Here is a 22,879-nt window from a genome sequence, read left to right as displayed (position 1 = left end):
ACTATCCACAACTCCAACGGCCTTAGTGTCGTCTGCAAATTTACTAACCCACCCTTCTACATCCTCATCCAGGTCGTTTATAAAAATGACAAACAGCAGTGGACCCAACACCGACCCTTGCAGTACACCACTGGTAACTGGACTCCAGGATGAACATTTCCCATCAACCACCACTCTCTGTCTTCTTTCAGCAAGCCAATTATTGATCCAAACTGCTATATCTCCCACAATCCCATTCGTCCGCATTGTGTACAATAACCTACTGTGGGAAACCTTATCGAATGCCTTGCTGAAATCCATATACACCACATCAACTGGTTTACTCTCATCTACCTGTTTGGTCACCTTCTCAAAGAACTCGATAAGGCTTGTGAGGCACGACCTCCCCTTCACAAAACTGTGCTGACTATCCCTCATCAAATTATTATTTTCTAGATGATTATAAATCCTATCTCTGAGAACCGTTTCCAACACTTTACCAACAACTGAAGTAAGGCTCACTGGTCTATAATTACCAGGATTGTCTCTTCTCCCCTTCTTGAACTGGGGAACCACATTTGCTATCCTCCAGTCTTCTGGCACTATTCCTGTAGACAATGACGATTTAAAGATCAATGCCAAAGGCTTGGCAATCTCCTCCCTGGCTTCCCAGAGGATCCTAGGATAAATCCCATCCAGTCCAGGAGACTTTTCTATTTTCACACTCTGCAGGATTTCTAATACCTCCTCCTTGTGAACCTCAATCATACCTAGTCTAGTAGCCTGTATCTCAGTAATCTCTTCGACAACATTGTTGTTTTCTAGTGTGAATATTGTTCGAAAGTATTCAATAGTGCTTCCCCTATCTCCTCTGTCTCCACACACAACTTCCCACTACTATCCTTGATTGGCCCTAATCTTATGCTTGTCATTCTTTTATTCCTTAAATACCTATAGAAAGCCTTAAGGTTTACCCTGATCCTATCCGCCAACAACTTCTCATGTCTCCTCCTGGCTCTTCTGAGCTCTCTCTTTAGGTCTTTCTTGGCTACCTTGTAACCCTCAAGCGCCCTAACTGAGCCTTCACATCTCATCCTAACACAAGCCTTCTTCTTCCTCTTGACCAGAGATTCCACTTCCTTTGTAAACCACGGCTCCCGTGCGCTACAGCTTCCTCCCTGCCTGACAGGTACATACTTATCTAGGACACGCAGGAGCTTTTCCTTGAATAAGCTCCACATTTCTAATGTGCCTATCCCCTGCAGTTTCCTTCTCCATCCTATGCCTCCTAAATCTTGCCTAAGCGTATCATAATTGCCTTTCCCCCAGCTGTAACTCTTGCCCAGTGGTATATATCTATCCCTTTCTATCACTAAAGTAAACGTAACAGAATTGTGATCGCTATCACCAAAGTGCTCACCTACTTCCAAGTCTAACACCTGGCTGGGCTTATTACCCAGTACCAAATCTAATGTGGCCTCGCCCCTTGTTGGCCTGTCTACATACTGTGTCAGGAAGCCCTCCTGCACACACTGGACAAAAACTGACCCATCTCTAGTACTCGTACTATAGTGATCCCAGTCAATATTTGAAAAGTTGAAGTCCCTCTTGACAACTACTCTGTCTCTCTCACTCCTACCAAGAATCATCTTTGCTATTCTTTCCTCTACATCTCCGGAACTATTTGGAGGCCTATAGAAAACTCCCAACAGGGTGACCTCTCCTTTCTTGTTTCTAACTTCAGCCCATACCACATCAATTGACGAGTCCCCAAACATCCTTTCTGCAACTGTAATACTGTCCTTGATCAACAAAGCCACACCTCCACCTCTTTTACCATCTTCTCTGTTCTTACTGAAACATCTAAATCCTGGAACCTGCAACAACCATTCCTGTCCCTGCTCTAACTATGTCTCCAAAATGGCCACAACAGCGAAGTCCCAGGTACTAAGCCATGCTGCTAGCTCACCCACCTTATTCCGATGCTCCTGGCATTGAAGTAGACACACTTCAAACCAACTTCTTACTTGCCAGTGCCATCTTGCATCCCTGAAACTTGATTTTGGACCTCCCTACTCTCAATCTTTTCTATACTTGAACTACAATTTTGGTTCCCATCCCCCTGCTGGATTAGTTTAAACCCACCCCAATAGCCTTAGCAAATTTCCCCCCCAGGATATAGGTACCCCTCTGGTTCAGATGAAGACCATCCTGCTTGTGGAGGTCCCACCTACCCCAGAAAGAGCCCCATTATCCAAGTATCCAAAATCCTCCCTCCTATACCATCCCTGTAGCCACATGTTCAACTCTTCTCTCTCCCTATTCCTTGCCTCACTAGCATGTGGCACAGGCAACAAACCAGAGACAACAACTCTGCTCGTCCTATCTCTAAGCTTCCATCCAAGCTTCCATCCCTGAATTTCTGCCTTAAATCCCCATCGCTCTTCCTACCTATATCTTTGGTGCCTATGTGGACCATGACTTGGGGCTGTTCCCTTCCCCCTTAAGGCTCCCAAAAACACGATCAGAGACATCACGAACCCTGGCACCTGGGAGGCAACACACCAACCATGAGTCTCTCTCATCCCCACAGAACCTCCTATCTGTCCCCCTAACTATGGAGTCCCCAATGACTACTGCTCTGCTCCTCTTCCCCTTTCCCTTCTGAGCAGCAGGGACAGACTCTGTGCCAGAGCCCTCTACCCCACTGCTTACCCCTGGTAAGTCATCCCCCCAACAGTATCCATAATGGTGTCAGGCCATTGGCCTTCAGACTAACAGGGTGACACGGTGGCTCAATGGTTAGCACTGCTGTCTCACAGCACCAGGAACCCAGGTTCAATTCTAGCCCCGAGCAACTGTCTGTGTGGAGTTTGTATCTTCTCCCCGTATCTGCGTTGGTTTGCTCCGGGTGCTCCAGTTTCCAACCACAGTCCAAAGATGCGCCAGTCAGGTGAATTGGCCATGCTAAATTGCCCATAGTGTTAGGTGCATTAGTTAGAGGGAATGGGTTTGGGTGGGTTACTCTTCAGAGGGTCGGTGTGGACTTGTTGGGCCGAAGGTCTGTTTCCACACTGTAGGGAATCTAGTTTAATAGCCAAGTTCCCCAACTGTTCAAGAACCTATCTATCTCAGCCTTAAATAAACATAAGGACTCTACTCCCACAGCTCTCTGTGGCAAGGAGTTCCAAAGACTTTCAACCCTCAGAGAAAAGATCCCTCCTTACCTCAGTCTTAAATTGGCACCCCTTCATCCTGAGACCATGCCCTCTGGTCCTAAACTCTACCAAGAGGGAAACATCTCTCTCAGCATTTACTCTGGTAAGCCCATTAAGTATCCTGCATGTTTCAATGAGATCACTCTCACTCTTCTAAATTTCAGTGATTAAAGTCCTAACCTTTTTAGCATTAGCTCATAAAACAACCAGTCCATATTGAGGATCTTCCTATGAAAGGTTTTCTGAACTGCCTCCAATGAAATAACATCTTTCTCTAAGTAAGGGGATCAAAACTGCTCACAATACTCCAGATATGGTCTCACCAGCACCTTGTACAGTTGCTGCAAGACTTCTCTAATTTTATACTTATACCCCCCTGAAATAAGGGCTAACATTCCATTAGTCTTCCTGATTATCTGCTGCAGTTGTGTATTTAAATTCTGGGTTTTGTGCACAAGCACCTTAAGTCCCATTGTGTTGCAGCTTTCTGCGTTTCTTCTCCACTTGAGTGATACTGTGCTTTTGTTCTCCCTTCCAAAGTGAACAACTTCACATTTTCCCATTTAATATTCCTTTAGCTAACTTTTTTTCAATGTTCTTAACCTATCAACATCTCTCTGCAAACTGCTTACATTCCTCTTGCAACTTGCCTTTCCACCTATTTTTGTGTCGTTTGCAATTGCGCAAATTTTCCTTCTTCCAAGGCATTAGTATATATTGTAAACAGTCTCAGTACTTGTACCGTTTCCCCTCCAGGTGCTCCGGTTTCCTCCCACAGTCCAAAAATGTGCAGGTGAGGTGAACTGGCCATGCTAAATTGCCCGTAGTGTTAGGTGAAGGGATAAATGTAGGGGAATGGGGCTGGGTTAGTTGCTCTTTGGAGGGTCGGTGTGGACTTGTTGGGCCGAAGGGCCTGTTTCCATACTGTAAGTAATCTAATCTAATCTAAAATCCCAATGGTCTTGTGTTGCCAACCTGGAAAAGGATCCTTTATCTCCACTTGCTACTTCCTGACCATGAGGTAATTCTCTATCTCTGCCAGTATGATCTCCCTCTATCCAAGTGATAGAGACTTCCTCAGAAAAAATCCAATAAATTAGACAGGCACAACTTCCCTTCCATGAAGCCATGCTGACTCTTGATTAGATTTTGATTTTCAAAATGTGCTGCTACTACTGCCTTAATAATTGATACCAACATGTTTCCAATAGATGTTAGGCTAATCACCGTTTGGTTACCCACTTTTTGCCTCCTTCCCTTTTTGAATAGGGGTGTCACGTTGTTAAGTGTTCCAATCCTCTGGGACTTCTCCAACGATTTTTGGAAAATTACAACCAATGCATCCATTATCCCCGTGGCTACCTTTTTAGCATGCTCAGAAGCAAGCCATCAAGGCCAGGCAACTTATCTGTCTTTAGCCCCGTTAATTTGTCTAATACTATTTTTCTGGTGATGATGATGAAACTTCAATCCTCCGCCTTTTCCTTAGTGTTAATGGAATAGAGGAGAAAGTGAGGACTGCAGATGCTGGAGATCAGAGCTGAAAAATGTGTTGCTAGAAAAGCGCAACAGGTCAGGCAGCATCCAAGAAGCAGGAGAAACGACGTTTCGGACATAAGCCCTTCTTCAGAAATGAGGAAGGTGTGCCAAGCACGCTAAGATAAAAGATAGGGAGAAGGGACTTTGGGGAGGGGCATTGGGAATGCGATAGGTGGAAGTAGGTTAAGGTGAGGGTGATAGGTCGGAGAGGGGGTGGGGCGGAGAGGTCAGGAAGAAGATTGCAGGTCAAGAAGGCGGGGCTGAGTCCGAGGGTTAGGACTGAGATAAGGTGGGGGGAGGGGAAATCAGGAAGCTGGAGAAATCTGCATTCATCTCTTGTGGTTGGAGGATTCCTAGGCGGAAGATCATAGAAGAAAAATCATAGAATCTGAGGCGCTCTTCCTCCAGGCGTCGTGTTGCCTTGGCCTGGCGATGGAGGCGGCCAAGGACCTACATGTCTTTGGCGGAGTGGGAGGGGGAGTTAAAGTGTTCCGCCACGGGGCAGTTGGGTTGGTTGGTGCGGGTGTCCCAGAGGTGTTCTCTGAAACGTTCTGCAAGTAGGCGGCCTGTTTCCAATGTAGAGGAGGCCACATCGGGTGCAGCGGATGCAGTAAATGATGTGTGTGGAGGTGCAGGTGAATTTCTGACGGATATGGAAGGATCCCTTGGGGCCTTGAGGGAAGTGAGGGGGGAGGTGTGGCCACAAGTTTTGCATTTCTTGCAGTTGCAGGGGAAGGTGCCAGGAGTGGAGGTTGGATTGGTGGGGGGTGTGGACCTGACGAGGGAGTCATGGAGGGAGTGGTCTTTCCGGAACGCTGATAGGGGTGGGGAGGGAAATATATCCCTGGTGGTGGGATCTGTTTGGAGGTGGCAGAAATGACAGAGGATGATACAATGTATCTGGAGGTTGGTGGGGTGGTAGGTGAGGACCAGTGGGTTCTGTCCTGGTGGCAATTGGAGGGGTGGGGTTCAAGGGCGGAGGAGCGGGAAGTGGAGGAGATGTGGTGGAGAGCATCGTCAACCACGTCTGAGGGGAAATTGCAGTCTTTGAAGAAGGAGGCCATCAGGGTTGTTCGGTATTGAAATTGGACCTCCTGGGAGATGCGGCGGAGGCGAAGGAATTGGGAGTATGGGATGGCGTTTTTACAGGGGACAGGTGGGAGGAGGTGTAGTCTAGGTAGCTGTGGGAGTCCGTCGCTTTATAGTAAATGGAATATTCAAAGGGCCTCCCAACATAAAGACTGATGCAAAATATCTATTTAACTCCTCTACAGTGTGGGAGCAGGCCATTTGGCCCATCAAGTCCACACATTCGAACAGCATCCTATCCCCCCGAACCCATCCCTGTAACTATGCATTTCCCATGGCTAACCCACCCAGCCTGCACAGTTCTGGACACTATGGCCAATTTAGCATGGCCAATCCACCTGACTTGCACATCTTTGGACTGTGGGAGGAAACCCATGCAGACATGGGAGAATATGCCAATTCCATACAGACAGTCACCATAGAATGGAACTGAACCCAGATCCCTAGTTCTATGAGGTGACAGCGCTAATCACTGAGCCTCATCGCCACCCCCTGTTCCCCCATAACTATCTCCCAGATTCATTTTTTAAGGGGCCTATGTTTGCTTTGATCTCTCTCTTCCTTTTATATATTCAAATAAGTTATTATTGTCAGTTTCCATATTCCTTACTAATTTGCCCTCATGGTGTTTTTTCTCTCTCCTTATTATATTTTTAGTCCTTCTGAATATTTTCCTCAACTTAATATTTTCCTCAACGTCCTTTGTTAGCTACAAGCAATAACAGAAACAAGAACAGAATGAATTAAATTGAAGCCTCATAAAAGCTAAACTGATACATAATAGCTTGAAACGAAAGGCCAGTTGCTTTTAGATTGCACAGCAGTAAATATTTATTTTTGGAGTTCAGGTATCATTTCCCTTTATACGGTGATTGTGTGAATCTAAACCTATCATCCCTAGTATGACAAACACCTGTGTTGATGGCACCTTTACTATTGCTGAAAACTTATAGACTTAGAAGTCTTCAAATCTTCTAGAAGCAACCGCAGAAATAAACATGTTTGGCAGAAAAGTAAAAGGAAATAAAAATAACTGCAAGTCTTAAAACTCACATGTTAATGTAAATTGAGTTGAGGTTCTAGAATCATCTGCCAAAAGAGCAATTTCTCCAACATCTTCCCATTTGCATTCACGAATTGTAAGAGTGTGCCGCTTGCCAGAAACAGCGATGGTTGTTCTATCATTTGGTTCTAGCTCTTTCCCATTCTTTATCCACCTGATAGTCTTACAGCCACTGTTCAATTCCACACAGAAAATGGCAGTGTCATTTTCTGGTACTGCAGTTTTCCTTGGAAGCTTCTTAACAATGTTACCTGTTTTTAAAAAAATGAAAGGAAAAATGTCAGCTTAATTAACCTAAACTAGAAACTGCAAAGGCTTTCTACACCTGGCCACAACAGATGCAACCTATAAGTTTGCCATTCAGATTCTTTGCAAGTCAAGTCATTAGTCTTTGTCTTCTGTATAATTTCACATTCATGTCTTCCACAAGACAATAATTAAAACTTGCCCTTTTATTTTCTTTAACTGAAAGAATGCAATTTTTAAAATCTTAATCCATAATCAGGCACAACAGCATAACCAATATATTTAATCATAGGGAGATAACAGGTGAATAGGATTACGTTTGGATGGCTCTAGACAAATATGAACACAGATGCAGTGAGCCAAGGTGTCTTCTTCCAACCTCGAGCTTATTTGTTTCTATGAAAAGCAAGCACTACACATACTAGATGATACAACCAAAGCAATCAACTTTTAAAGAAAACTTTTGATTTTTATTTAATTTATTGAAATTAATTTCATTCAGTAACTTTACAATTGTAGCTGACCTCACACATGATCTAATTTTCCCTTTGATATTACTACACACTATAGCTAACATAACAAGACTTTGAGGGATTAGAGACTTGAGTAAGTGTCTAAACCTCACACCATCTAACAGGCATCTTTTCAACGTCAAGGGAAAGCAGGAAAGTGTATCATCTTTGTGATATATGCACAGACATTCATCACTGACTCCTCTACTATCAATATCCTGGGGTTTCATTGACTAGAAACTCAACTGGACTCGCCACATAAACAATGGCTACAAGAGCAGGTCAAAGGATAGGAATACTACAACAACTAACTCACCTCCTGACTCCCCAAAGCCTGTCCATATTCTACAAGGCACAAATTAGGAGTATGATGGAATATTCCCTACATGCCTGAATTAGTGCAATTCCAACAGCACTCAAAAAAGCTTGACAACATTCGGGAAAAAGTAGTCCACTTGATTGGCATTAAATCCACAAGCATCCACTCCCTCCTCCTCCTGATGTTCAGCAGTAGTGGTGTGTACTATCTACATGATGCACTGCAAAATTCCACAAAGATCCTCAGACAGCACCTTCCAAACCCACGGCCACTTCCATCTAGAAGGACATGGGTAGCAAATAAATGGGAACACCACTCCCTTCAAGTTCCCTCCAAGTCACTCACTATTCTGACTTGGAAACATATCACCATTCCTTCACTGTTGCTGGGTCAAAGTCCTGGAATTCCCTCCCCTACGGCATTGTGGGTTAACCCACAGCAGGTGGACTGCAGCAGTTCAAGAAAGCATTTCTCTAGCACCTTCTCAAAAGCAACTACGGACAGGCAAAAAATGCTGGCCAACCAGTGACACCCATATCCCACAAATGAATAAACAAAAGGTAAAATGTGGTATGAGTCAAAGAGCTTTCTGCTATCTTATCAATCATGGAAACACTTTTAGCCAGCTTTTTCAAATGTTAAAGAGCCTGTGAGACTGAAGATGGAGTCTCAAGTTGAAACAAAGCTTGCTCTGGGGCAAGCTACCACTTTTAAAAAAACTTAGTCAGTTAAGACTGCCCAAACAATTGTTGTGAAGCTAAATGCCACTTAAATTTCCTCCTTGCATTCAGTAAGGCTATTCAGCGTTTTGGTGGATAACCTTGGCTCAATGCCCACTAAAAGCAGTCAGGGATTGGGAGTTAACCAGTTATTGCTGAAGATTTTAAGTGGCATGTAAAAGTAAATTATCTTTTACTGTTCACTTGTGTTTGAAGGTTTAATTAAAGCTTTTGAAACAGATTGGGAGATTTTCTAGGGCATTCATGAAGATGTTACCAGAACTTTCCATGAACATTCATGAATTAAGTACAACCTTATTGGTCACATTATTGAAGTCATTAGGAGAAAACGTGTGCTTGGCCCTGGGCATAATGCTAGGATTCTTCCAGGATGAATGGGAAGGACATGGAGTCAGTTGAAGAACAGAAGACGCTACCGCAGGACAGCGGAACAGGGTAGTGAAATGGGCTCTTTTCACCTCCATGATACAGAACACCCTCCTCCTCCATCAGGCAGGCCAAAGCTGTATCCAAAACTTTACATTCTTCAGTCATTATAAAACTTCTCACTGTGCCTGTTGGCCATCACACCAAATCTTCTGTTATAAGTTTATATGCAATATGTTCTAATCAACCAGTCCAGAGATGTTATTATACATCTTCGGAGCAGGTGGGATTTGAAGCCAAGCCTCCTGGCTCAGGGACAGAGACATGACCACAGCACCGCAAGACCAATGTCATATTGTGGAAGCAACACATTTTGTGTACATGGACACACACAAAAACATTACTAAGGCTGTTAAAGCTGAGAATAATAAGGATGCAAGGCTCTCTCAATCTTTAGAAGATATTTGACAGCTTGTGAATTTCTATAAATTTCTTTAGTCAATTGATACCAAGCTATACCAAAGTCAGGAAGTTGTTACGGTTATTGATTTTCACAAGATTCTCCAGTAAACTCACAAGGTTTTAGATCAGAGTGGTGCTGGAAAAGCACAGCAGGTCAGACAGCAGCTGAGGAGCAGGAAAATCTATGTTTCGGACAAAAGCCCTTCGTCAGGAAGGTTTTACTCTAGATATTGACAAATTATTGTGATGTTCTTAATAAACCTGTAAAGGTCCATTTTTTTTAGCAGTACAGATCTGATTAACTAAAGGACCTTTTCTGTACTGTATGATTCTCTCTATCGTGCTGTAAACTCTGTTATTCTGAGGCATAGCTTGTAATTTAGTATCCATCTCCCAACAGAATTGTGAAAATAACTTTTCCTTGACCATTATAATGTAAATAATGGATCCATTATGTCTGAATGGTTGAAAATGTTTGAATAGTCATTTAAGTTCAAGGTGTTCAACATTCAAACACATCAGAGCAATTAATCTTACCTTTCACTGTCAACTCTCCAACTGTTCTGCTGCCTTCTTTCATTTCACAAATATAGACAGCATCATCATCAGTTGTAACATTTTTGATAGTAAGTTTTCTGAGGGTGCCCTCCTCTTCTATTTTATATTTGGTGCTCTCGGCTATCTCCGTTTCCTCTAGGAACCAACTAGCCTGTATAGCAGGAATAGGAACTTCACACTGGAGGGTTGCTGTTTCCTTCTCCACAACTTCGACATCTTTCAGTTTGGTCTTAAAGGGTACACTTGGTTCTGAAATGGTTAATAATCATACATTTGAGAATCTTAGCATTGCTGTTACTATTTATTACACTTCACAACTTTGTGTTGATGGAAATGCTAGCTTCCAAAAACTTGAATTAAATGAGAAAAAAACTAAAAATGTCGAAAGTATGTACATTTTTATATATATCAAGCAGCATGTTGAAAGGTACCAGGTTGTGATAATTAACTAAGTACCCTTTATCAGAATGGGTTGAACTAAATGTTTGCTATCAGTAACTATCATGCTTAGGATTTTAGAATTAGAATTAGGCTTTATTGTCACATGTCCTCAAGTACAGGGATACAAGAGCACAGTGAAAATCGCACAAAGTTGCTGGTCCCGGCGACATCTTAGGTACAAAATCATAGGTACAAAGTAGAAAATTAAAGAAATAAATTAAAAGTACAACATTACAGTTCATATTGTATATAATAGAAAAATAAAGAAATAAAACCAAAAGTTCAGTCCTTCTTTAGCCATGGGCTTGCAGACATTATTTGACATTCTGAATGAAGCAGGTGAATTGAATAACAATTTATAATTATGACATTTAACTGTCATACTCTAAGATGACAGAAACTTCCTTCGCAAAATGAATGCCAAGATAAAATGATAATTTATAAGGAATTACAAAAAGCTTGTTTAAAGGTCTTTGAAAAGTGTAGCACAGACTTATGAGAAAAGTTAGAATTCATGGAAGAAAAGATGTAGTAGCACACAAGTTGGCTAAGTGACTGGAAACAGAATAGTAACAAACAGTTATGTCTGGGACTGGAGGAAGATTTAGAATGGAGTTCCCCAGGAATCAGCATTAAGATCCCTGTTCTTCCTAATATCTATCAATGATCTGGGACTTGATGATGGCACAATTTTATCATTTGTAAATAATACAAAACTCAGGAATGCTGTAAACCATGAAAATAGTACAGAACTTCAAAAGGACATAGCACAAGCTGGTGGAATAAGTGGACGAGTGGTAGATTAATATAAATGCAGAAATGTGTGCATTTCCGGTAGCAAGGAGTTAGAGAGACATCATAAACTAAAGAGTTCAATTCTAAAAAGGAAACAGAAACAGAGGGACCTGGCTGTACATGTACATAAATCATTGTAGGTGTCGAGACAGGATGTCAGCACAATTAATAAATCATACAGCATCTGCCTCTATGAATAAAGACAAAAGGTAGAATCTTCCCATTTGCAGTTAAAATGGTTTGACAAGTGAGATTCCCAAGATTGCCAAGTCTGCAGTGGCTTGTAGCAACACAATCTTCACACACTTCATCTCATTTGATAGCAATCAGGCTTTTGTGTGCCTTTCTCAGGGAACCAGGCAGCCAGATGCAGAAGTACATGCCACAACTGGTTCATTCTAGCGTTCACGCTATTGGTGTCATATTTAAAGACTGGCTGCACATCACTTCAAATGCTGCAAGCCAAGTACAGGCTCTCACACTGGTGCTCAACCATTATCACTGAGGACCTGGCACAAAGGAAAGCACATTCCTCTTCCACAGACCGGGACTTGGAGGCCCTGGTGAGCAGGTTGACAGAGTGAAGGGAAGCTATTTTGCTGCAGGCTAATAATGCAAGACCACATCACCAAACCAAGGCAGCCTGAACATAAATTGCAAATTGGCTCAGTGTTACATCTCAGATGAAGCAAGATGCCAGGAGTGCAGGAAGAATGTAAATGGTCTTTTACATCCTGCACTGTAAGTGCCACTATCTTCTCTCTCAAGTACAGAGCCACCACTCGCTGCAATACTGCCAAAACATACACCTCTTGTCAAGGCTCATGGATCATGTCCACTCAATGACCTTTGCCCACCTCCTAAGCTACTAATCCTCCCTACACTCTGTGCTTCCTACTCACTCACTTCAACACCTGTCCTACTCCTGCATCACCAGAAACTGCTCATCCATTTGTTCCATCATAATCAATTTCTCCCTTTAATCAAAGATCATCATCCACCAATCCAGATTGACGACGCCACAATATCCCTACCTGTAAATCCTGGTTGCTGCTAATTTGCCTTGTAAGAGTGATTGCTGGACTACAATGTACATATTCCTGATTAAGAGCTTATGTTCGAAACATCGACTCTCCTGCTCCTCGGATGCTACCTAACCAGTTGTGCTTTTCCAGTACCATACATTTTGACTCTGATCTCCAGCATCTGAAATCCTCTCTTTCTCTTACAAGGCACCCCAGGAGTCTGATAGGACCAAACTGATAATGTCAACCTCTTGGACTGCAAAGGCAAGGGGTTGCCTGACCATTATTCCATCCACTCAGACTGCTGATGCCACAACACCCCTATCTGTAAACCCTGATTGCTGGTCACTTGCCTTGTATGCTTTGGCAGTACTGGAGTGAGTGGTGGCTCTGTACTTGAGAGAGAGGATAGTGGCACTTACAGGGCACTTGCCTTGACTAAGACACAATGCATGCCATGCAGAGGTTGCCCTTGACTTACTGAACCTGGGCACCCTGCCTGATGGCTGCCTCCACTGACTTCATTGAGGACTACATCTCCAAGAAATTGATACATGACTGCACATATGGTGTCATGTAGTTACTGCTACATGGCACCAGTGTGACAATGACATAGTAAACATCCATTAAGTAAGACATGTATCTCTAAGCTGTGTTGTGCTCATCAGGAAGGCACGCTGCCTAGTTGTGTGACTGCGTTAATTCGCACAGCAAGATAAAACAAGACAAAGCACAGAATTGCCTACAATGCAGCCTGCTTCAGTCTGCAAACTGGGTGCCTGTCCCAGTGTACAACATGTCACCGCTGTAGACTTTCAATAAAAAGTGCTGTATAATGCTTCCAGAGTGACTATTAGTGCATTGCAGAAGGTCTGTTTAGTAAGTGCCTATGCCCGTGAAGGAAGAGAGAGGCTGGTGCGTGAAAATGGTGTGCTGAAATGTTATTGGCCTATAACCAACACAGAAGTCGATCATGGAAGCAGCAAATGAAATCGTCGCATATACACTCTGGTTTCCTTCCTGATATATGGCTTGTTCGACAAGGTTGGTAAGATAGGAGTTTGAATACTAGTAAAGTTGTGGAGTTAACAAGACATTTAACAATCAATTATGACTATGAATTGGCATTTTGCCACTACCTAGCAAGAGTCTCACCACTCCGCTTATGAATGCTAAAAAAAAGGAGCAACATAATCCCAAGATTAAGATTGGCCTCACCACAATTTTGACTCAATTTTGCTATACATTTCACTATGGCCAACATTGTTAAGACCCATATACAAGTCCAACCAATAGCTCTTCAATAGTTAAGAATAGGTAAAAATTGCAGCAGGCTGGGAAAAAAGCATATAAATAAGTGATTGATAAGGCAGATCCTGTTTTAGTTAATAAAATCTGCTCTACCATAATTGAAGACCCTTTTTGGAAACCATCATTTTCCTTTTTTATAACAAACTTAAAACATACAGTGTTGCATTTGCTATCACTAAAAGTCTCTCCCAATGTTACCTCAAAACTTTTGGGAATGAAGTGGGACATGTGTAAATTCAGCACTGCAGCATCACTTGTCAGACCTTCTAATGTTGATATTAAAAAACTTTCCTGAATACATTTCAAAAAGCCTGTCCCCTCTAAATCTTTTACATTATGACTATTTCAATTAACACTGGTGAAGTTAAAGTCCCCAAACTTAATTGCCATGTTATTATTTTTACACACCTCAGTGAATTCTTTACAAAACTGCTCCCTATTGGCCGCTGATTGTTTGGGGTCTATAATACACTCTCAGCGGTCAATGCCCCCTCTTTATTCCTAAGTGCAACTCAAATAGGCTCAATTACAGAGTCATAGAGAGATATAGCACAGAAACAGGCCCTTCAGTCCAACTCATCCATGCCAACCAGCTATCCCAAATTGATCTAGTCCCATTTGCTGGCATTTGGTCTATAAACTTCTAAACATTTCCCTGCTCATGCACCTATCCAGATGCCTTTTAAATGTTGTAATTGTACCCACCTCCACTATTTTCTCTTGCTGCTCGTTCAATATGCATCAATCTCTGCATGAAAAAGTTGCCTTCCAGGTCCCTTTTAAATCTTTTCCCTCACCTTAAACTTATGCCTTTAGTTTTGGACATTCCTACTCTGGGGAAAACATCTTGGCTATTCGCCCTATCCGTGCCCTCATGATTTTAGAAACCTCTATAAGGTTATTCGTCAGCCTCTGCTGCTCCAGGGAAAAAAGCCCCGGCCTACTTTGCATCTCCCTGTGGCTCAAACCCTCCAATTCCAGCAATATCCTTATAAATCTTTTCTGAACTCCTTCAAGTTTAACAACACTTTTCCTTTAGCAGGGAGATCAGAACTGAACACAGCATTGCAAAAGCAGCCTCACCAATGTCCTGTGCACATTGCACCAGAGGCACAATTTTAAACCAAAGTCCATCCTATTTCCTTTCAAAATCATTAATTGTCTCCACTTCCTCAAAGATTGTGAGTTCCAGGTGAATACTACTTGCTGCATAAAACAGTTCATCATCATATTGCCCCCTCATATCTCTTGCTCAAATTCTTCGAATTTGCATGCCTGGTTATTGTACCATCAGCTATCGTTTTCTTTTTCCCTCATATTCAGCATACAATTTTGAGTGTACATAGTTTTTAACTAAAACACAATGGAAGTTCGCAAACTTGTCAGTAATAGTGTTAGTTGACCAGAGGTCCAAACCTAGTCTGAACAACCAATTTCAAATGGAAATTCAAGAGTTTTCAGTCAATAAAAATAAATGAAATACCTATCATGGTTTTTGTGTGCACTTGTGCTTCCAGAACGAGGGTACAAACCTCAACACAGTTTTGCAAGGGACAGGCACACTCCAACATATTGAACCTCAATATTGCAGTAACTGACTCCTTAAATTAATAATCCAACACCATCTTCTCTTTTACACCCCTCTGTCTTGCCTGACGATCCTGCACCCCAAGAATGCTGTCACCAGTACTGCTCCTCACTCACCCACATCTCTGTGATGGCAAAAACATCACAATTCCACATCTCAACACCCTTAAATCATCTTTCTTATCTACAATGCTCCCAGAATTAAAGTAGAAGCCATCCAGCCTCATCTTACTCCCCTGAAATTGAACATACCTGACTCCATCTGCCTTGATTCCTTTACTGACACATACCTTGTCCTTGTTGTACTAACACAGTGTTCCCTTCCCCTGCCGAATGAGCTTAAATTCCTCCCAACATCACCAGCAAACACACCCACAACGATACTAGTCCCAATCTGATTCCAGCACAGGCCATTCCCCCTTGTACAGGTCCCACCTTCTCCAGAAATAGTCCCAGTGATGCAGGAATCTAAACCTCCTTCCTGAATCAATTCTTGAACAACGTATTTACTCGCTCTATTTTCCCACTTCTCTGTGTATAAGCACATGGCACAATATCTGTAATTTAGAAATTACAATATTTCAGGTCCTGCTTGTTAGAATATGCCTCACTCCCTAATTTATTGATGCAGCATCTCATCCCTCATTTTACCTACATCATTGGTACCAATGTGTATTACAACCTCTGTCTTATCACCCTCCCTCTTCAGGCTAACTTGCAACTGCTCAGTGACATTTGACCCTGGCACCAAGGAAGCAACACACCACTCTTGAGTCATGTCTCGGCCTACAGAAACACCTACCTTCTCCCTAACTAATGAATCTCCTATCCCTGTTGCTCCTGTTTTCTTCTTCTTTCCTGTATGGTCGGGCCGATTGAGGTGCCGAATGTTTGGCACTGTCTGCACTCCCTTAAAGAACCTGTGCCCTCATCAGCATCCAAAATGGAAAACTGATATTTAAGCCAGACCCCCAAGAGACTCCTATACTACCTGCCTGATTCTCTGACTGGCTGGTGGCCCCATTTCTTTCTTTCCTCCAGTCCCTTGAGCTATGGTACAACCATCTCTCTAAATGTGCTAACCACATAACTCCTAGACTTGCCAATGTGCCACAGTGCCTCCAGGTGCCGCTCAAGCTTCAAGATATAGAGCACTTCCTGCACACAGAGGCATTTAGGACGCTGGTAGGGTCCATAAATTCACATTCATGATAGGTCACACATTTCATTCAGCTGCCTTCACTCACCTTAAACTTGAATTTACTTAGTTTTACTAACTTTTACACGTATTTAATCTTTAAAATATTCTCTTTACCTTTTTCATGGAGGTGACCAGGTGTGTACATAAGGATAATGTAGTTTATGTAATTTATACAAGTTTCAGCAAAGCCTTTGACAAGGTCCCACATAGGAGACTGATAAAGAAAGTAAATGCACTTGGAATCCAGGTTAACTTGGCAAACTGGATCCAAATTTGGCTTTGTGGTAGGGGACAGAGTGGTGGCAATAGCTTGTTTGTATGTCTAGAGGCAAGTGTCCAGTGGCGTATCACGCGGATCAATTCTGAATCCCTCATGGTTCACAATTTAGGGAAGATATAGAAGAAAATGTTGTGAAATGCAGATAATAAGTAAGTTTGCAGATGACACAGAGATTAGCCGGGCAATTGACAGTGAGGATGAAGATCTTAAGTTACTGAACAATATAAATGGATTGGTCAGTTCAATGGCAGATGGAACTTAACCCTGATTAAGTGTGAGACGATGCACTTTGGAAGAAGTAACAAGACAAAGTAATACTAAATCAGTGGTAAGAAATTAGGAAACTCAGAGGAACAGAGGGATTTTAAGGCAAAAAAAGAAATTGCTGGAGAAGTTCAGCAGCTTTGGCAGCATCGGTGGGGAGAAAACAGAGTTAACGTTTCAAGTCCATTGACTCTTCATCAGGATGGGATTTTGGGGAGCTTGCCACAGATCCCTGAAGGTAGCAGGACAGGTTAATAGGGCAATCAAGAAAGCATTTACTTTTATCAGTATTGGCATAGATGATAAGAGCAGGGAGGTCATGTTGACTTTGGTTAGACCACAGCTGGTTAAGTAACATGTGACCTTCCGGTCATAACACTGTAGAAAGAATGTGATTGCACTGAATTGGGTGCAGAGGAGATTCACCAGGATATTGTCTGGGATGGAGCAGTTTAGTATGAAGAGAGGCTGAATAAACCCTGACTGTTTACTTTGCAGCAATGAAGACTGAGGCAGGACCTGATTGAGGTGTATAGTTAAGGTGGATATAAAGCAGCCATTCCCTTTACTTGAAGGTCGATAACAAGTGGCAAAATTTTAAGGTGAAACACAAGACATTTAGAGGGGACTTCAAGAAAGATTTGGGAATCTAGAACCCTATGCTTGGGAGGGTAGTTGAGTCAGAAAACCTCACAACCTTTAAAAAATACTTAGATGAGCACTTGAAATGTTATAAAGGGGGTGGTACGGTGGCTCAGTGGTTAGCACACTGCTGCCTCATAGCGCCAGGGACCCGGGTTCAATTCCAGTCTTTGGCGACTGTCTGTGTGGAGTTTGCGCATTCTTCCCGTGTCTGCGTGGGTTTCCTCTGGGTGCTCCAGTTTCCTCCCACAATCCAAAGATGTGCAGGTTAGGTGAATTGCACATGCTAAAATTGCCTATAGTGTTCAGGGATGCCTAGATTAGGTGCATTAGTCAGGGGAATACATTTGGGTGGGATACTCTTCGGAGGGTCAGTGTGGACTTGTTGGGACAAAGGGCCTGTTTCCATACTGTAGGGATTCTCTGACATAACACTCGAGGCTACATGCTAAATACTGTAAAGTGTGACTAGTGTAGATTTAGAGTAGCTTTTTGTCAGTACAGACTTGAAGGCTGAACAGGCTGAAGGGCTTCTTCCCTACTGTTAGATTCTATGCCAGAGCTTGTGACAGAATGAACTCATTGTTATTAAGTTGTAATGGGTAGTTCACTTGTAATGTGTGCAGCTTTTAAAACAAGATTTCAAACATGAGCATCCACAATACAGAAAAGAAAGGGCTGGAAGGAGACAGAAAAAAATGGGCATGCAATTTTATTCAGGACTTTTATGTTCCTGTTTTGATTAGATTACCTCCAGTGTGGAAACAGGCCCTTCCGCCCAACCATCCAAACCGACCCTCCAAAGAGTAACCCACCCAGACCCATTTCCCTCTGATTAATTGACCTAACATTATGGGCAATTTAGCATGGCCAATTCACCTGACCTGCACATCTTTGAACTGTGAGAGGAAACCGGATCACCTGGAGGAAACCCATGCAGACACAGGGACAATGTGCAAACTCCTCACAGTCACCCAAGGCTGGAATCGAACATGAGACCCTAGTGCTGTTAGGCTGCAGTGCCATGTTCTTAGTTGAAATTTAGCAGGGAAAGATTGTTAGGTTCCCATGAAAGGAAACGAAGTACTCAAGCTGACTTGTGCTGTTGTTGGGTGTTAACATTATTGCTAAAAGAAAAAGCCAGAACATTTGATTTAATTTTGAGAAATGTCTTGGTCTTCAGGACCAAAGAGATGTAATCATAAGTGACACTAAATAAGAAATTGCCAAGGTATCTTTTCTGGTTACGTAATATTGTTCGTATACCATAATTGAAATATGGAAACACTGAATGTTCACGGCACACAAAGTGGCCATTTAGCCTATCATATCTGCATTGGCCAAATTGTGTGACACTCAGCCTGATCCCACTTCCCAGTGTATCTTAATCTCCCAGCATGTTCCACTTCCAACTAACCTTTTAGTGATTCTTTCCATGTCTCAATTAAAAGTATTTCTTCAGCCTGATGTCGGATTAACTGCTAGTTGAAGCTAACAGTTTCTTGAGTGACAAGAGCATTTTCAACAGAGCTTCAAGTCCAATTAAATGTCATTGCTGATAGCTGTCATTCTTTAAACACCAACGGCTGCTTGCTGCTTTATTTTTGATTTTACCTTCAAGGAAGTTTAACTACTAGTCTGAAGTCAGACACAATTCTCCTCTTCAAAATACTGAGCAAACCATCACAGCATTCAAGTCATTCTATAATGTAAGGGACAAGGTACATCAAAATATATGTATCTTAAGTTGTCACATTGCAGGTGATTGAATTCCAATTAAATACTGAATCACCGCTTTAATTAATTCTACTCTCCATGTATATCTGCTTCAAGACTATCTTCACATAGCATCACCTAATTTCACCAAATGCATGCTGGAAGGTTGGAAGACACAGGATAGAATTTGAGAACCAAGAGGAATCCAGAAGGTTCAGAGCAGAAATGAAAAACAAAACATATTATTGAAGAAAAGATGAATTATGAGAAAAGATTGACAGTCGAGAGAAAGGGGAAACTCAAAGTTTTCTGTAAGACATATAAATAGTGAGAGAGTGTAAAAGGAGGTAAAGGCCAAACAAGGGACCAAAAAAGGGAATTTTGAAAGCTGAATACATGGCTGAGGTATATTACATGAATAATTTGCACATGTCTTTACCAAGGAATTAGATGTTATCCCAGGACATGACAGAAGAAATCCAGATTCCTTTTAAATGTTGCAAGAGTAACTTGCCTCCACCACCCTCTCAGGCAACATGTTTCATATTTCTACCACACTGAGTGAAAAACCTTTTCCTAAGATCTATTCTAAATCACTTATTCCTCACCTTAAACGTACGCCCTCTGGTCTTAGGCACATCTGCCACAGGAAAAACAGTCTCATGATCTACCCTATCTATGTCTCTCTTAACTTTGTATACTTCAATCAGATCCTCTCCTCTGCTCCAAGGAAAATAAAACCAGCCTATGTGAATTGTGCTGAAGGACCTGCTTCTGTGTTGTATGACTATGACTATATCCAATGTCTCATCATATTGCACCCTCTCCAAAGCAATCATGTCCTGCTGATCATGCGGCAACCAGAACTGCACACAGTATTCCATCTGTGCCCTTATCAGTGATTTATAAGGTTGCAGCAAGACTTCCCTGGTCCCATATTCTACACCCCGGTTACTAAGGCAAGCATTCTACATGCCTTCCTCAACACCCTGTCTACTTGTGCTGAAACCTTCAGGGATCTACCAATCTTGTACACCAAGGTTCCTCTGCTCCCTAGTACTCCCTACGGCACTACAATTCATTATGTACATCCTTCCCTTATTAGACATAATAAAATGTTTCACCTCTTATTTATCAAGATTAAATTCCATCTGCCATTGCTCTGCCCTACTTACCAACTGATCAATATCAGACTGTAGCCTGAGACCATCCTCCTCACTACCAACAACACTACCAATTTTTGTGTCCTCTAACTCCATGCACAGATCGCCCCTTTGGTTTCTAATAGGCCTCACACTTAGGAGAAAGTGAGGACTGCAGATGCTGGAGATCAGAGATGAAAATGTGTTGCTGGAAAAGTGCAGCAGGTCAGGCACCATCCAAGGAGCAGGAGAATCGACGTTTCGGGCATGAGCCTGAAGAAGGGCTCATGTCCGAAACGTCGATTCTCCTGCTTCTTGGATGCTGCCTGACCTGCTGCGCTTTTCCAGCAACACATTTTCAGGCCTCACAGTTACCCTAGTACTCCTCTTGCTGGCTGTATACTTATAAAATGCCTTGGGATTTTCCTTAATTCCATCTGCTAAAGATATTTCATAGCCCTCTTTGCCTTCCTAATTTCTTTATCAAACTCTCAATATTCCGTAACATGTAAGGTTCCCCGGACTTGTTTCCCTTGCACTTCACTCTTAGAGGAACACACTGGCCCTGAATTCTCAGTGTACCACTTCCAAAAGATTCCCATTTTCCAAATGTAAAATCACCTCCAAGGACCTGCTCCAGGTCTATGTTTGCCAAATCCTGTTTCATGATATTGAAATTAGCCTTCCCCCCAATTTAGAAAGTTAGCTTCTACACCATCCATATCTCCTTGGCCCAATGCAGTGATGGGGAAAATGCTGGAGTCAATTATTGAGGATGCAACAACAGAGCATTTGGAAAGCAAAGACAGAATTCACTAAAGTGAAATCATGCTTGACAAATTTTGTGGAATTTCTTGAGGATATGACCAATAGAGTAGAAAAGGGGAAATCAGGAGATGTTGTGTATCTGGACTTTCAAAAGGCTTTTGACAAGGTGCTACGTAAGTAATCAATAAGCAAAATTAAAGCTCATAGTATCAGAGGGAATATATTGGCATGGATAGAAATCTGATTGGTAGACAGGAAGCAGAGAGTTGGAGTAAACAGATCCTTTTCAGATGGCAGGCAGTGACGAGTGGGTGCCACAGGGTTCAGTTCACAACATACGTTAACAATTTGATTAAGGAATTGAATTCAATATCTCCAAATTTGCAGATGGCACTAAACTGGGTAACAGTGTGTGCTTTGAGGAGAATGCTAAGATGCTGCAGGGTGACTTGAAAAAACTGGCTGAGTGGGCAAATACTTGCCAAGTGCAATACAATGAGGATAAATGGGAGCTTATCCACTTTGTTCGCAAAAACAGGAAGGCAGATTATTATCTGAACAGTGGCAGTTGGGAAAAAGTGAAGTGCAACGAGTCCTGGGTGTCATGGTGGAAAAGTCACTGAAGGCTGGAATGCAGGCAGTGAGGAAAGCTAATGGCATGCTGGCCTTCATAGCTAAATGGCTTGTGTATCGGAATAAGAACAGCTTGCTACAGTTATATAGGGCCTTGGTGAGGCAACACCTAGAGTGTTGTGCGCAGTTTTGGTCACCTAGTCTGAGGAAGGACATTCTTGCTGTTGAGGGAGTCCACCAAAATTTCACTGGACTGATTTCCGGGATAGTAGGGCTGACATATGAGGAAAGATTGGATCAACTGGGCTTGTATTCACTGGAATTTAGAAGAATGAGAGGGGAATCTCATTGAAGGAAATAGAATCCTGATGGGACAAGACAGGCTAAATGTGGAAAGAATGTTTCTGATGTTGGGGAAACCCAGAACTAGGATCACAGTCTAAGAATAAGGGGTAGGCCATTCAGGTCTGAGACAAGGAAGAATTTCTTCACTCAAGAGAGTTGTGAACCTGTGGAAAATTCTCCCATAAGAAGCTGCTGGGGCCAGTTCATTAGATATATTCAAGAGGGAGCTGGAAATGTGGCTAAAGAGATCAAGGGATATGGGGAGAGGGCTGGAATAGGACACTGAGATTACATGATCAGCCATGGTCGTATTGAATGGTAATGCAGACTCGAAGGGAAGAATGGCCCACTCCTTCTGTGTTTCTATGTTTCTATGTTTCCATTACGACTTTGAAGCTTATGGTCAATATTCTCAAAATGTTCACCCACTGACACTCAATCCACTTGATCAGCTTGTTTCCCTAGGTTTAGATCTAACACTGCTCCATCTCTAGTAAGGCTGTCTATGGACTGACACAAAATCTCTCCTGGGTGCACTTTTAAAATTCCACTCCATCTAATACTTCCACACCAAGGCAATCCCAGTTCATGTTGGCAATGTCAAAATCCCTTGATACTATAACTCTATTCCTCTCATACTTCTCTGTGATTTGACGACATGTCTGCTCCTCTATCTCCCCTCACTGTTGGGAGGCCTG

At 42.4% G+C, this 22,879-nt stretch overlaps 1 protein-coding gene across 1 annotated transcript in view; it reads right to left on the bottom strand.

Moving 5' to 3' along the window:
- Positions 1-22,879, bottom strand: part of obscnb (obscurin, cytoskeletal calmodulin and titin-interacting RhoGEF b) — an 821,414-nt gene that overhangs the window by 785,554 nt on the left and 12,981 nt on the right. The window contains exons 2-3 of the mRNA XM_060825732.1: positions 10,071-10,340; positions 6,879-7,139 (exon numbers count right to left, since the gene is read on the bottom strand). Of these exons, the coding sequence (XP_060681715.1) occupies positions 6,879-7,139; positions 10,071-10,340 (531 nt within the window). The remainder of the gene's footprint in view (positions 1-6,878; positions 7,140-10,070; positions 10,341-22,879) is intronic.

This window comes from Hemiscyllium ocellatum, chromosome 5 (assembly GCF_020745735.1).
Source record: "Hemiscyllium ocellatum isolate sHemOce1 chromosome 5, sHemOce1.pat.X.cur, whole genome shotgun sequence".
NCBI classification, from domain to species: Eukaryota; Metazoa; Chordata; class Chondrichthyes; order Orectolobiformes; family Hemiscylliidae; genus Hemiscyllium; species Hemiscyllium ocellatum.
Note: the sequence above shows the minus strand (reverse complement) of the source record. Positions and strands in the feature narration are given on the sequence as shown.